General features: G+C 37.2%; 2 protein-coding genes across 2 annotated transcripts; both read right to left on the bottom strand.

The window, feature by feature from the left end:
• Positions 1–2,128: 2,128 nt before the first annotated feature.
• On the bottom strand, positions 2,129–6,064 carry LOC114541112 (laccase-3-like). The gene is made up of 2 exons (XM_028561092.1): positions 5,649–6,064; positions 2,129–3,836 (listed from the first exon to the last, which is right to left on the bottom strand). The coding sequence occupies exons 1-2, from the start codon at positions 6,062–6,064 to the stop codon at positions 2,129–2,131; spliced, it is 2,124 nt and encodes a 707-aa protein (XP_028416893.1).
• A 6,930-nt stretch (positions 6,065–12,994) lies between these two features.
• On the bottom strand, positions 12,995–15,273 carry LOC114541111 (laccase-2-like). Its single transcript, XM_028561091.1, has 3 exons — positions 14,858–15,273; positions 14,129–14,629; positions 12,995–13,811 (listed from the first exon to the last, which is right to left on the bottom strand). Exons 1-3 carry the CDS (start codon positions 15,271–15,273, stop codon positions 12,995–12,997), a joined length of 1,734 nt encoding a protein of 577 aa, XP_028416892.1.
• Between the last annotated feature and the right edge of the window lie 492 nt (positions 15,274–15,765).

Here is a 15,765-nt window from a genome sequence, read left to right as displayed (position 1 = left end):
ACTACAGTTAAAAGTTGACTATAGTCTTTATAAAACTGCCCCCAGATGGCCAGATCAAGCTACAAAAATGCATACCTTAATTGTGTACAAGTCTGAACCGATCTCGTGCACTCTAGATGCAAACAATCTCTTCCTGCAGAAACGTAGCTATATATAGACCCGAATTGCACGGTGGCTTGTATTTTAGTAGCTAGCATGAAAAATATCTACAGAGAACCTTTAGCTACTGACTCGGTGGAAGATAACAAGTTTCCAGAACTCATCTATATATATAGATCCGCTAATATATTCGATAATCTCAACAAACGATTATCAAGTGGCATTCAGTTTTAACTTTAGTGCATGGTATATTTACTATGGCTTTTCTGGTTTTGTCTTTCGCTGGTTTCTTTAACAGTGCATTGTGATATATTGCGTAGGGGAAAGACGAAGGCTTCCCGCGCAAGACTTGAATCAGCATTCCATAAAAGTTTTCAAGGAAATTTAATTGAAAATAAATTTGTACACTGTAAGAACAGTAACCAATTTGAATTGGTTACCTTTGTTATTTTATAACTGCTACCTTCAAAAATTATAACATCATTTTTTTATTGGGTAAAACAACTAAAAAACGTTAAAATAAAACGAAATAAAATTGCTCCAAAGAGATGAATCTGAGACAACCAATTCTAAATTAGTTATTTTAACAATTAAGCCCGAGCTAAGGTTTTTAGACACTTTAGTCAAAGTTCATCACATGCGCAGAAACCTCTAGATTTGACAAATGATTTACTGGTAGCCTGTACAATGCTATAGCAAAACAGTTGCTTGATTTTCGTTTTTGATCTGTGATAAAATTATTATAAAGCAGAAAATCAAAATAATACTAATTTAGCATTTCTGTTGATAGCAGAACATATTTAGCAAATACAATTTACCAATAATATGACTCGTTGTCAAGCAGTTATACCACTGCACTGAAAAATTAATTACTTATGTATGTAGGGCGTCTTTCTTCTGAGTGGCGAAATAGTGTTTTAATAACGTCCATGCATGCAGTAAAATAAAGGTTTTATACTGTATAGTGCGCTACGTGCGAGGGAAGCCAATAATATCCTTAGCTATTAGCAAGACCTGAGTTTAAACTATAGAATGACTTTAATCAGTCTATATCTAATATAGTCATAAAAGTGAAATAAACATCACCCGTTTCTCTGCTATATATTATAGACAGGTAGTTAATGTACTCTCGCCCTGCGTGATATTAAAATTCAAAATTACACATTCAAAAATTCTTTTTGAAGTTAAAGCGATGGTGTAATATAGGCATCAACGGTTATAGACAAAGGCGTTGGTTCGAAGCTTGGCATATTAATGTGAGCCCTTGTGCCCTAAATAGGGTCCTGCAAAACACATTGGTGTGTTTTTATACACATCTTTTTTGGAGTGCACTTGCCATGACGTCATGTCGATAGTACTTACTTAAGTAAAGCCCCTCTTCTACTAGGCGAGTTTAATCGCGCGACGCTAAGCGATATCTGAGATCCGGTGACATGTGATTGGTTTGCGAAAACGGAATTCGCCACCGAAAAAGTAGAAACGCGTCCTACTTTTTATCCTTTCGTGCGAATAAATTCGCCTAGTGGAGAACGGACTTAAAGATCAATGTTTCAACGTGAGATCGCCCCAGACGATGACACAAGACTGGAGTTTTCGGTCGCAAATGTAATCTTTGGGTGCTGATTACATCCATTTTAAATGTTTGCCGTATGATTTTATTCAGGTCATGCATGTTGGAAGACCTGAAAAAGAAGCTACTTCGTGATTTCAGATACAAGGCGAATGATACTATAAACTATAAGATTATGACACAGCCACTCCATAGCCACTCCACTGAATGGCGAAGACTGCATGAATCCAAACATTAACGGGAAAATTGATATTTCAAAAAACTACAATGATATTTTTTTAAAAATATTCAAAAGCAAACCGTCCTGGAAGGCTCTTACAAATACATTACAAAAATAACTACATATTTCAAGTTATTTTTTTACCTATTGATTCCCCGGAGATTATTTTAAAAAAACAACAAAATATTGGAGCTGCACTCATAACTCCAAAATATTGTATAATTCTAGAATCTTACTAATTATATAAGAAAAATGTTGATGTGCAGTGCGCAAAATGTATCATTAAAGTAGACATATGTACTTAAATCAAACGAAGAAATAACAAAGCTGTAGTAAAACCGAACAACTGTGACAAGAATGATACTGCGTTGATGGTTAGAATATGGCCGTGAGAGAGAACGGGCTGCAATAGCACCTCGACATTCTCCATTTGCCTCTCCTTCTTTTGCTTTAAACGTATCAACGCTGAAACAGAACTCGTCAGTTTCATTCAAAAGTGGTGTGGGAGGGCTGCTGGCACATGAAGGAGCTTCACCGATGGCTAATGCCATTCCCCGATTGAGATGTTCGTCGATATGACAATGCATGAACCAATATCCTGGATTATCTGCGAGGAACTCCAAAACTACATACCCCCCAGCGGGAACAATGATCACATCCTTACGCACGGTAGTTTTGTCGACAGTAATTCCCCCAGGTGTGCTTCCTCTCCAACCTGCTGGACCACATTTTGGCACGGCAAGATCCTGGTTTGGAGCCTTGATCGTGCCGTTGTCGTAGTAGTCAGGATATGCAATCTTTGCGATGAAATATGTGTGCCCATGCATGTGGATTGGGTGTGTAATGTCCACAGGATCTTGTTTCCCCTGAGTTACTATTGAAGATAGAACAAATCTTGTGGTGGTGGAGTGATTCAAATAGACCGTATGTGTGCAATATTGCGATCCAGGTTCTTTACAATCCACCGGATATATGCATTCTTGTTTAGCTCCTCTGTTTTCGACAAGAGGGATATCAGGCAAATGAAACTGCACGCCGTTTATTAAAGCTTTTGGCCAAATGACTTCAAAGTTAAAGAATGACAATTGTGAGATGTTACCAGAACTAGGAATATCCCTTTCTGGTGTAGGATACAGTAATCGAAGCTCTCTAACGTTATAGCAGTTCATGTAAGTGCCATCTTTAATGAAATCAGTTGGCATTCGTTGAAAGGGACAGTTCAATATCTTGCAAGGAGACAGATGATTGCTGCAACGATCACTTTGCTGTGCAATGGTTGCGGGTACGTTTTTGCTTTTACTCTTATCCGTGTACACAACAAACGCAAAACTTAATCCAGCTACCTCGCTGTTATCGTCACATTTCACTGCGAGTGTCTGAATATTGATCGGGTATTTAGTTCCAGGTTTTATGCCTTTCTTGGCCTCCAAAATGAAATCGTACCTTTCTCCAACGTGCACTATAAGAAAGTCGGTTGTAAATTTGTTCACAAGGTAACCGTCAGTTGCGATAACGTGCAATTTGTGATAATCGATAGAAATGATCAAAATGTTCGACTTAGTTGCGCCGAGAACACGAAAGCGATACTTCTGTCCGGGAACAACGAAATATTCTGAATGACTTTCATTAGCACGACGTCCTAGGATGTCTTTTGCAATTTCTTTACCATTTAAAAAGAATGACACCCTGTCATATTGTATGGGTAGTTTAGAACCATCAGGTAAACAAAATGGGTCAGGTTTCGTCCCACTTGGCTGAACATTTTTCAAACTCTCGAGTAACGACAACAGATACTTATCAGGCTCATCGACGAACGGTCCCAATCTTTCGTGAATATCGCGTTGCGATTCGTGTACTATGAGAGCACCAAACAGTCCTGCATCTCTTTGATATCTCATATGAGAATGGTACCAATGTGTGCCTTGAGGAAATGCTCGGAAGATATACCTATATATGCAGATGAAGGTATCAGAAAATCTTATCGTAAGTGTATAACAATAGGTTCTGCATGAATGAATCAATATTGTGATTTTATTGCTGTATTGAAACAAAATTAGACTTCAAAGGTAGCTGAAATTTGAGCTCAAAATAGAATTGCCAGTCCTGGAAGTTATAATTTTTAAAGACGTTCAAGTGCCACAGGACATCTATTTAGCTTGTATCAGCATGTTAAAGTCATATAAAGAAGTATGTTGAACTTTTGTTAAGTAAATTATCCATGTACATTATTGCTCATATAAGACATATATTAATAGGATTTTCAGCTATTTTAATAGTCAAAATTGGCTTATTTGAAGAAATTTATTCTCAAAACAAGGATGTTTTTCTTGAAAGAAGAATTTTTTCTTATATGTAAAAAAATATTTTCTTATTTCAGGTGTAATTTTATCTAATTTAGACATTATAGTTTCTTATGAAAGATGTTTTCTTAAAACAAGAAAATAGGTTTTAAGAAAAATTTTCTTCGAAAAAAATTCTTGCTGAGTAAATATTTTTTGCTATTCTCCCACTTTCGTAAAACAAGAATATTTTTATAATTTTTTCTTAAAACAAGAAAATATTTTCTTGATATGTTTTTTAGCGAGTTTTCTTGCTATTCTCCCATTACAATTTTTCATGAAAGTTTTTTTTCTCAAAATAAGAAAACGACTTTTTGCTGTGAGGGAAGTTGTTGTGTTCTGCAAGTACATGCTCTATAGTCCTTGGACATACAGTAGGGGGAAAAAGTTTGAGTCCAGTCGTTGTAGAATTCCAGTATTAAATCCTGACAGCGTATTTGAGTTAAGACATGCGTGCGAGTGTTTCAGTATTACAAACCATATTAATTGCACACTGTTTTGGTCCTAATGATCTAAACTATAACAAAATAAAGTTCTCGTTCCCTTACACTGGCCAAGATGAGTGGGAAAAAGGGCAAAGTGATGGTGCACAAGGACAAATAGTTGCATGCATTAAATATTGAAAGATTCTTTTCTCATAAGATCGCAGAAAAAGCGAGAATTTCTAAAGGTGGTATGCAACTAAACTTGGAGAGGTTCGAAGAAACTAAATCCCACTCAAGAAAACTTTTAGCTGCTTCGGTGGTGCTGGCTTTGGCAATTTTGAAAGATATAATAGTATCCTAATAAAAGAAAAGTATCATCCAATTCTTCAAGGACATGGAATTTCATCTGGTACAAAGATGATCGCGCGTCTAACTATACATGATAATCACCCTAAGCACATGCACATCTTCTATGTGCTAGAAATCTTTTAGAAGCAAACTCGTTCTGGTGGTCTCGTTCTCATAGCTTTCCACCTCAAATTCCAGATCTAAAACTTATGGAACACTTGTAGGACCGTTTTAACCGGAAAAGGGTGAGGCACAGACCAACCAGCTAGGATGACTTGAGGCAAGTGGTCAAAGAATGCTGGCAAGGTATTGAATGTGCGACATTAAAAAAACTATGGAATCTATGCCGGCAAGAACAAAGGTCGTTTCAAGAGCAAAAAAGAGGGATACTAAGCATTGACATGTAATGCATGTTTGCACTTTAACATACGTTAAATGAGTATCATAACATCTCGTAGTTGTTGTGCAGCATGTATTTTTCAGTATACTTATTTACTTTTTTCTAGTTCACTTATCGGTAAGGTTTTCTGTAGAATATTAATATATGCTGCTAAAACAATGAAATACAGTCGCTGGACTCAAACTTTTGCCTCCTACTGAATACACTTTTGCTTCTCGTCTTTCTATAATTGTCAAACTTTATTTACCTGAACTTTCCATTGGCTGGTATCGGGTACTGGGTAATATTTCCCACACCATCGATCCAGGGAACATTGTGCTGATGCATCCCGTGAAAGTGTATAGAAGTGTCTTCATCCATATCATTAAAAACATCAACGACAACAATTCCTTTTTCTTCTGCGATAATCGTTGGACCTTGAAACGTACCGTTTACATAATAGTTGTAGTTATTGGTTGAAGTGGGATGAATCTTACTTTTTCGAGTGATGATTAACTTGATATAACATGGGTCTATGTTTCTGCAGTTACAGGCTGCTGGTCTTCCATGTACTGGTCTGCATGTTACGTATTTTGGAATAGCTTCATTGAAGCATTTTTCGGGCGGTGGATCAGTTTTTGCCACGCTGGCTTCAAGGATCAGAAGAAGCAGAAAAAACTTCATACCTAGTAAAAATGACTTAGCATCAAATGTGGTATAAAAACTGTCTAAAATAGACAAAACACTTCTCGACGTTTCGACCTGATAGCCTTCGTTAGGAGAGTTAGTATGAAAATAAATAGTGGAGAGTGCATGTTTTGTATGGGGGCAAAACACGTGATAAAAACGGGCCAATATATATAGAAAGCAAAAAATCAAAACAAATTGGAATACATTGCATTGCCAAAGAGACGCCTGATTGTAGGCTAAGAATAGCCTGCAATGAGAGAAGCCTGGTCAGCAACGAAAACGCATTACAACCAGCTCTGATGTAAACAAAGAAATGGGTTTCATATTACTCTGGGAGTGCCAAGGCTGTGGATGAGTCGCATTTCTTGTCGTTTACGGTGAACACCGTAGGTCGGTCGGTGCAACCACGGTAACACAAAGCCTGTTGCCAGACACTTTACCTCTGGTAATCATTGTGTCACGGAAATGAATATTAGAGCCCTCTGTCCCATTTCCGGTGCTAACGATAGCGGTAAACGACAAGAAATGCGACTCATCCACAGGCTTGGCACTCTCTATTCTTAGCCTACAATCAGGTGTCTCTTTGGCAATGTAATCTATTCCAATTTATTTTGATTTTATGTTTTCCATTGGCCCATTTTTATCACGTGTTTGCCCCCATACAAAACATGCACTCTCCCCTATTTATTTTCATACTAACTCTCCTAACGAAGGCCTTCAGGTCGAAACGTCGAGAAGTTTTTGTCTATTTTAAGCAGTTGTTATACCACATTTAATGCTAAGATGTTAGAAGACGCTGCCACGCTGCTCCCTGGTTATATTGGAAATAGTAAAAATGAGTACATGAATTTCATCTTAATATTCAATAGCATTCAGCTACCCTGATCGATAACATATTTTTTAATAATTATTAAGGTGTAATGTGTGCCAAATTAATCTACACAACTTCGAAAACTTCGTGAGAGGTGGCCTTAGTAGTCAGTCTTGAGAGTTGAGTATTAAAAGGTGTGTTACACGTTGTTAAAGCACATTGCACCAACATTTGCTGTACACACACTTTGTTGCGAAAAAAAGCACACTTAGGTGTGCTGAATTTATTTCTCTTCGTTCTAACACACGTTATGTGTTATATAACACGCAAGTTGCGTTCTTTAGCACAACTTTTCGTGTTATCCAGATTTTAGAACAACTATTCTTTAGATTGCGTGACTTTGAGACGGAATAATCACTACGCGCCAAACTTAAGGATGGCCGATAACATGACTATAGTGGTTTGTCTGTGCAAGTCCAAGAAGACAGTCAGGTCTTGATGATACTCAGTTTCTTAATATATTATTGCAATGAACCTAATGTATAGCCTGTCTCTTCCAATTCTCTTTCTGGCACTACCTTTCAACATGCAGGTATATAGTATATATAATTTATATACTAGTGTGAAGAAGTGCGAACGAAATTCCAATTCTTCTGTTGCAATTCTGCAGTTTAGCGCGACGTTTGGAGTGGAAGTACCAAGACTTTAATAAACATCTCACACGAAGTCGTCCCCCATGCATCCACGTGTTCCTATAGCGTTTTTACGCATACGCGGTAAGAAAAAGGATTAAAAACAATAGCGTGACACCTGCATCAACATTATCTTATATCGTTGCGGAGAGTAGACGCCGTCTTTATGTACTATCTTTGTGTAAAATTCCAAGCCATACAAATTAGAGAAGAACCGCTGTGCATCGGTTCTGCTCGGAAGGTTACCTAATTTAAAATTTCCGGTTTTCTCCAAATTTCCTCAAATTTTGCATGTTTCTATCTGCACATTGTTGAGTTAAGAATCTTTCTAGCTGATAATTATGAAACATAGCTTCATGCTTCAGCTAGCGATAAGGAAGTGCACTGACAGAAACGGTTACGAAATCGTTTCCGACGTGACAGAGATGTAAATGGACGATTTGGTGTTTCTATATACGCACATCCATTAATAACATTTCGACACGCCATGCCCATGATCTGTTACTTGTAATTCTGTGCATTTCGTTTGAGAAGCCTAGTTTCAAGCCTTTTCTGAGTTTTCTCACTATAACTTGCTTTAGGCCACCAAGTTCACCCGTTCAAGTATATTTAGTCATTTGGAAGCTCTTCTATAGCCATTATTGATCTTGAGAATATTGAGTATACTACCTATAATGGGGGGCTTAAACAGTGATTTAGGCTCTTCTTCCCTGTATAGGTTCTTCATAATTTATTAATAAGATTAGCTAGATCATCCTCTACGATGATTGATTATATTTCTACTAACACTCCAGAAAGGGTGGTTTGCTCTGGTGTATCTCATACTAGCATAAGCAATCATAGTCATATATACGCTTTCCGCAAGCTTTTTGTTGGTGCGCCTTCTATAGATGATACTCTACCGAATATAGACACTACTAGAAAGTCTATATAGAAATTTTAGAAGGTTTGATTCTACTGAATTCGAGAAGATATTAGTCTAGGGAACTGGAACTAGGGAGCTCTCGAAAAACTTCCACTTCGTGCATTAATGAGTTGGATTTGGGTGGTAACCAAGGTAAGGACCTTAACGAAATTGCTCAGAAATGCATTCAGCGATTACTTTTCTACTATTGGTCAAAAACTTGCAGATAAAACTAATTATTCCGATGTTTGAGATACGTCCCATTTTGACTATCTATATATAAAAAAATTATAATAAAAAAATTATAATCAAAACAATGCCACCTGTCTAGTGAAGGGAACTAGTAGTTCTAACGTGTTTGTTCTGTTATCTGAACTAAGCCAGTTTAAAGTGACCGGTGTAGATAAAATATCATCTAGATTACGTGAATGTCCTGATTTATTTGCCGAATCTCTTTGCATTGGTAGATTTTCAATCGTTCTATTGCATCGGGTATATTTGCGAACGATTGGTAATGTGCTAAGGTATAGTTCCAATATGAAAAGAGGAGAAGCGGGTTGTCTGGACAAGTATCGTCCTGCAATTTCTATTATTCCTGTTGTTGGAAAAGTATTCTTAACGGATAATATATGACCAAATCTATTTATTTCTTCGGGAGAATAACCTCTTAACTAATTGTCAGTCTGGGTTTCGTGGTTTACGCTCTACTGTAACCGCTCTTCTCGAGGCCATCAACAAATAATTAGACATATAAAATTGACCATGGAAAAGTGAATGCTGTTTTGTTTATTGATTCTAAGAAAGCGTTTGATACGATTGATGATAAAACACTTCTTGATAAACTAGTACATGCATCTGACATTGAAAGAGTTGCAGGTTATAGGTTTAGGTGCTATCTCAGTAATCGCTATAACAGAGTGCTTTGTTAATTGTTGTTTGTCGAGAAAGAGCTTTTTAGTGCAATGTGGTGTTCTCCAGGGAACTATCTTAGATCTTCTTCTATTTTTGATCTACATGTTACATGAATGATCTTACAAATTGCCTTATCCATAGTTAGAGACGTATGTTTGCAGACTTACTCTTGCAAGTAATGATTCACGATATTGAAACTAATTTTAGATTAGTTTCATTAACATTAGCAAGATCTTGCTAATGTAAGTTAGTAGTTGGCAGTGAACAGACTTACTCTCACCAGACTTACTCTCACCAGACTTACTCTCACCAGACTTACTCTCACCAGACTTACTTTCACGACAAAGAATTAGTACTCTCCACTCTACTCCCTTTTTTAACAATTAATAGCGGTTCAATTATGCAAGTATTTCACAGAAAGTCGTTAGGCCTATATATATATATATATATATATATATAATTATATATATATATATATATAATAATCTATTATGTAGAAGAGAACTTGTCTTGGAAAGTTCATGTCGAGAATGTCTATAAAAAATGTAAACTTCGTAATTTTAAATTTGAATGCAGCAACTTAAGTATACGAGATCAAGCTACAAATTTATACTTTCGTCTCTCATGCACTCTAAATGCAAACGATCTGTCCGTACGAAAACGTATAGACCTAGATTGTTGCACATGGCTTGCATTTTACATGGTGCATGGCTTATGTACGTATATCAGTGTGTGTACATAACAGAAAAATATCTACAAAACAGAGAACCTTTGTGAGCTTTACTTTATTTTTTCGGCTTCCCTATCGCTATCGCAGTCGAACACAATTAACATGAGTATAATTACCTGATACAATTGTTTTTACCTATATGCATTCTTTAACCCAACATGTTATCTAGATTTTTTGAACAACTATTTTTTAGAGTGGGTGACTTTGCATAATCGCTACGCGCTAAACTTGAGGGGAAGCATAACACGACTATATAAAATAGTGGTTTGTCTGTGTAGTCCTTCAAAGAAGGCATTCGGGTCTTTCTGATACTCAGTTTCGTAATAATTATTGCAACGAACCTATGATGTAGAGCCTGTCTCTTCCAATTCGCTTTCGAGGACGTCCTTCCAACGAATACATAGTATATAATGAATGCGAACGAATTGCAGTTCTGCAGTTTAGTACCACTCGTTTTTAACAGGATGTTTCGAGCGAAAGTACCAAGGCTTTAATAAACATCTCACAGGAAGTCGTCCCCCATGCATCCGCGTGTCCCTATAGTGTTTTTACGCACATGCATGCGGGAAAAAGGTTTAAACACAATAGCGTAACAGCTGCACAAACAATAATTTTAATATCGTGGCGGAGGGTTGTTGCCGTCTTTATGCGTCTTTTTTTAAAATTCAAAGCATTACGTGGTGGGAGGCTTACATGCAGTGTCTTCTCTTCATCCGTTCGCTGCTCGGCCATACGATATACCTAATTTGAAATTGCGCCAATTTTGCATGTTCCTTATATCTCTGAACATATTCATTTATTCATAAGTAGAAAGGTATATTCTGCTGCATTTTTTTACATATTTTGAAAAAAGTAGCGTTAGACAACAGACCGTACCCCACGCGAAGGACGTTATAGATACAGGTCTGAACCGATCTCGAGCACTCTAGATGCAAACGATCTCTTCCTGGAAAAACGTAGCTATAGACCTGAATTAGTAGCTTGTATATTAGTAGCTAACATGAGAAATATATAGCCTTTAGCTACTGACTTCATTTTTCAGTCATCCCTTTAATATGTCGAATGCAATTAACAGTGCTTACCTTACTTATATATGTATATAGTATCGATCCGCTAATATACTCGATAATCTCAATAAACGATTAGCAGGTGGTATTTACTTTTAACTTTAGTGCATGGTATATTTACTTATGGCTTTTCAGGTTTTGTCTTTTCTACTTTTTCGCGGCAAATCGCTACGCGCCAAACTTGAGGGGAAGCATAACATGACTATATAAATAGTGGTTTGTCTGTGTAGTCCTTCAAAGAAGGCCGGGTCTTTCTGATACTCAGTTTTGTAATAATTATTGTAACGAACCTATAATGTATAGCCTGTCTCTTCCAATTCTCTTTCAAGGACTTCCTTCCCACGAATATATATATAGTATATATATATAATGAATGCGAACGAATTGCAGTTCTGCAGGTTAGTACCACTCGTTTTTAACAGAATGTTTCGAGCGAAAGTATACCAAGGCTTTAATAAACATCTCACAGGAAGTCGTCCCCCATGCATCAACGTGTTTCTATAGTGTTTTTACGCACGTGCATGCGGGAAAAAGGTTTAAACACAATAGCGTAACAGCTGCACAAACAATAATTTGATATCGTCTTTATGCGTCTTTTCTTAAAATTCAAAGCAATACATGTTACAAAAAAACCGCAGTATACATCTGCAAGTATACCGTTGCGAGAAATCATGCATTGCTCGACTACTTCGCCTCCTTCGAAACTTATCGCTATCGTTTTCCCCAAGTCTATTCTTATTATTGGCAAGGGATAAGGTCGTTGGTTATATAAGCTTAAATATGTCATGCATTCTTGTATTCTAGTATCGACATATAAAGGGGAGGTGGGAGGCTTACAGTGTCTTTTCTTCATCCGTTCTGCTCGGGAGAACATACGGTATACCTAATTTGAAATTGCTCAAATTTTGCATTTTCCATCTATTCCTACAAAAACGTAGCTATAGACCTGAATTAGTGGCTTGTATATTAGTAGCTAACATGAAAAATATCTAACCTTAGCTATTGACTTAATTTTTCAGTCTTTCCTATAAATTGTCGAATGCAATTAACAGTGATTACCTTACTTCCTTACTTATTACCTTACTATTACCTTACGATAATCTCAATAAACGATTATCAGGTGGTATTTACTTTTAACTTTAGTGCATGGTACATTTACTTATGGCTTTTCAGGTTTTGTCTTTCTACTTTTTCGCCGCGAATTTTTTCGCAAACCCATCACATCACCGGATTTCAGATAAGGATCAATGTTTCAACGTGATATCATCACCCCAGACGATAACACAAGACTGGAGTGTCGAAATGTTCGGTCGCGAATGTAATCTTTTGGTGCTGATTACATCAATTTTGAATTTTTGCCGTATGACTTTATTCAGGTCATGCATGTTGGAAGATCTGAAAAAGAAGCTACTTCGTGATTTCAGATAAACGGTGAATGATACTAAAAATAATAAGATTATGACATAGCCACTCCGCTGAATGGCGAAGGCGGATTCTAAACAGTAACGGGGAAATTGATATTTCGTCAAAAAACTACAATGATAATTTTTTAAAATACTCAACAGTAAACCGTCCTGGACGGCTCTTACAAATACATTACAAAAAGAACTACATATTTCAAGTGATTTCCTTACCTATTGATTCCAGGAGGAAACAACTGAGATTGTTCTTAAAAAACAAAAAATATTCGAACTGCATGCCCTCATTATATCCCAACTTACTGTATAATTCTATAGAATCTTACTAACTATATAAAAAAAAGTTGATGTGCAGTGCACAAAAAGTATCATTTAAGTAGACATATGTCCTTAAATCAAACGAAGAAATAACAAAGCTGTAGTAAAACCGAACAACTGAGCGAAGAATGATACTGCGCTGATGGTTGGAATACGGCCGAGTGAAGGAGCTGCAATAGCACGTCGACATTTTCCATTTGCTTCTCTTTCTTTTGCTTTAAACGTATCAACGCTGAAACAGAACTCGTCAGTTTCATTCAAAAGTGGTGTGGGAGGGCTGCTGGCACATGAGGGAGCTTCACCGATGGCTAATGCCATTCCCCGATTGAGATGTTGGTCGATATGACAATGCATGAACCAATATCCTGGATTATCTGCAAGGAACTCCAAAACTACATACCCCCCAGCGGGTACAATGATCACATCTTTTCGGACGGTAGTTCTGTCGACAGTAATTCCCCCAGGTGTGCTTCCTCTCCAACTTGCTGGACCACATTTCGGCACGGTAAGATCCTCGTTTGGAGCCTTGATCGTGCCGTTGTCGTAGTAGTCAGGATATGCAATCTTTGCGATGAAATACGTGTGTCCATGCATGTGGATTGGGTGTGTAATGTCCACAGGATCTTGTTTCCCCTGAGTTATTATTGAAGAGAGAACAAATCTTGTGGTGGTGCCAAAATTATTTAAATAGACCGTATGTGTGCAATATTTCGATCCAGGTTCTTTACAATCCACCGGATATATGCATTCTTGTTTAGTTCCTGTGTTTTCGACAAGAGGGATATCAGGCAAATAAAACTGCACGCCGTTTATCAAAGCTTTTGGCCAAATGACTTCAAAGTTAAAGAATGACAATTGTGAGATGTTACTAGAACTAGGAATATCCCTTCTGGTGTAGGATACAGTAATCGAAGCTCTCTAACATTATAGCAGGTCATGTAAGTGCCATCGTTAATAAAATCAGTCGGAATCAGTAGAAAGGGACAGTTCAATATTTTGCAAGGAGACAGAGCATTGCTGCAACGATCACTTTGCTGTGCAATGGTTGTGGGTACGTTTTTGCTTCCACTCTTATCCGTGTAGACAACAAACGCAAAACTTAATCCAGCTACCTCGCTGTTATTGTCATTTCACTGCGAGGTCTGAATATTGATCGGTATTTAGTTCCAGGTTTTATGCCTTTTTGCCTCCAAAATGAAATCGTACCTTTCTCCAACGTGCACTATAAGAAAATCGGTTGTAAATTTGTTCACAAGGTAACCGTCAGTTGCGATAACGTGCAATTTGTGATAATCGATAGAAATGACCAAAATGTTCGACTTAGTTGCGCCGAGAACACGAAAGCGATACTTCTGTCCGGGAACAACGAAATATTCTGAATGACTTTCATTAGCACGACGTCCTAGGATGTCTTTTGCAATTTCTTTACCATTTAAAAAGAATGACACCCTGTCATATTGTATGGGTAGTTTAGATCCATCAGGTAAACAAAATGGGTCAGGTTTCCCACTTGGCTGAACATTTTTCAAACTCTCGAGCAACGTCAACAGATACTTCTCAGGCTCATCGACGAACGGTCCCAATCTTTCGTGAATATCGCCTTGCGATTCGTGTACTACCAGAGCACCAAACAATCCTGCATCTCTTTGATATCTCATATGAGAATGGTACCAATGTGTGCCTTGAGGAAATGCTCGGAAGATATACCTATAGTTATATATGCAGATGATGGTATCAGAAAATCTTATCGTAAGTGTATAACAATATCGTAAGTGTTTCTGAATCAATATTGTGCATTTCATTGCTGTATTGAAAGAAAATTAGACTTCAATGGTAGCTCAAAGGAGGTTGTTGTGTTCTGTAAGTACATGCTCTATAGTCCTTGGACATATACTTTTGCTTCTCGTCTTTCTATAATTGTCAAACTTTATTTACCTGAACTTTCCATTGGCTGGTATTGGGTACTGGGTAATATTTCCCACACCATCGATCCAGGGAACATTGTGCTGATGCATCCCGTGAAAGTGCATAGAAGTGTCTTCATCCATATCATTAAAAACATCAACGACAACAATTCCTTTTTCCTCTGCGATAATTGTTGGACCTTGAAACGTACCGTTTACAAAATAGGTGTAGTTATTAGCTTCAGTGGGATCAATCTTTCTTTTTCGAGTGATGATTAACTTGATATAACATGGGTCTATGTTTCTGCAGTTACAGGCTGCTGGTCTTCCATGTACTGGTCTGCATGTTACGTATTTTGGAATAGCTTCATTGAAGCATTTTTCGGGCGGTGGATCAGTTTGTGCCACGCTGGCTTCAAGGATCAGAAGAAGCAGAAAAAACCTCATACCTAGTAAAAATGAGAAATACACACGAATTGTAACATAATTTTCAACACATGATATGTCCATATGGGAAAACCTATAATAAGTGGGTCTTTTCTGTCTAATATTAGTGATCACTTTCCAGTACGGGAAACAGTCGCAAAACTTGTGAACTTGTAGGAAAACGTTCTATAAAATTTAAAATGGGGTAATCGAATTACATAACAATATTAATGGCATGCAAAGACGACATATTTATCCGACAATTTCTGACTGTCAGAATGCTGGTTAAATTGCATCCCCGGCTTTAGCAAGAGATCGCAGTCTATTGTATATGCCTTTCAAGTGTATTTGCTATTCTTTTAATTTCATATTATATTTCTTCACATTTCATACATTTCTAAGTCGTGTACTCATTTTTCCCCAAGGCTTTATTTTTCACTATGTTTAGATGTAAACTAAAGGCGTAGGCATAGAAAAGTAGTTTTAACATTCGGAAAGGCAGCTTCGTTCAAG

Source organism: Dendronephthya gigantea, unplaced genomic scaffold, assembly GCF_004324835.1.
Source record: "Dendronephthya gigantea isolate DGI-Jeju-01 unplaced genomic scaffold, DenGig_1.0 000266F, whole genome shotgun sequence".
NCBI lineage: Eukaryota > Metazoa > Cnidaria > Anthozoa > Malacalcyonacea > Nephtheidae > Dendronephthya > Dendronephthya gigantea.
The sequence above is the reverse complement of the archived record's forward strand: the minus strand, read 5'-3'. Positions and strand labels throughout refer to the sequence as shown.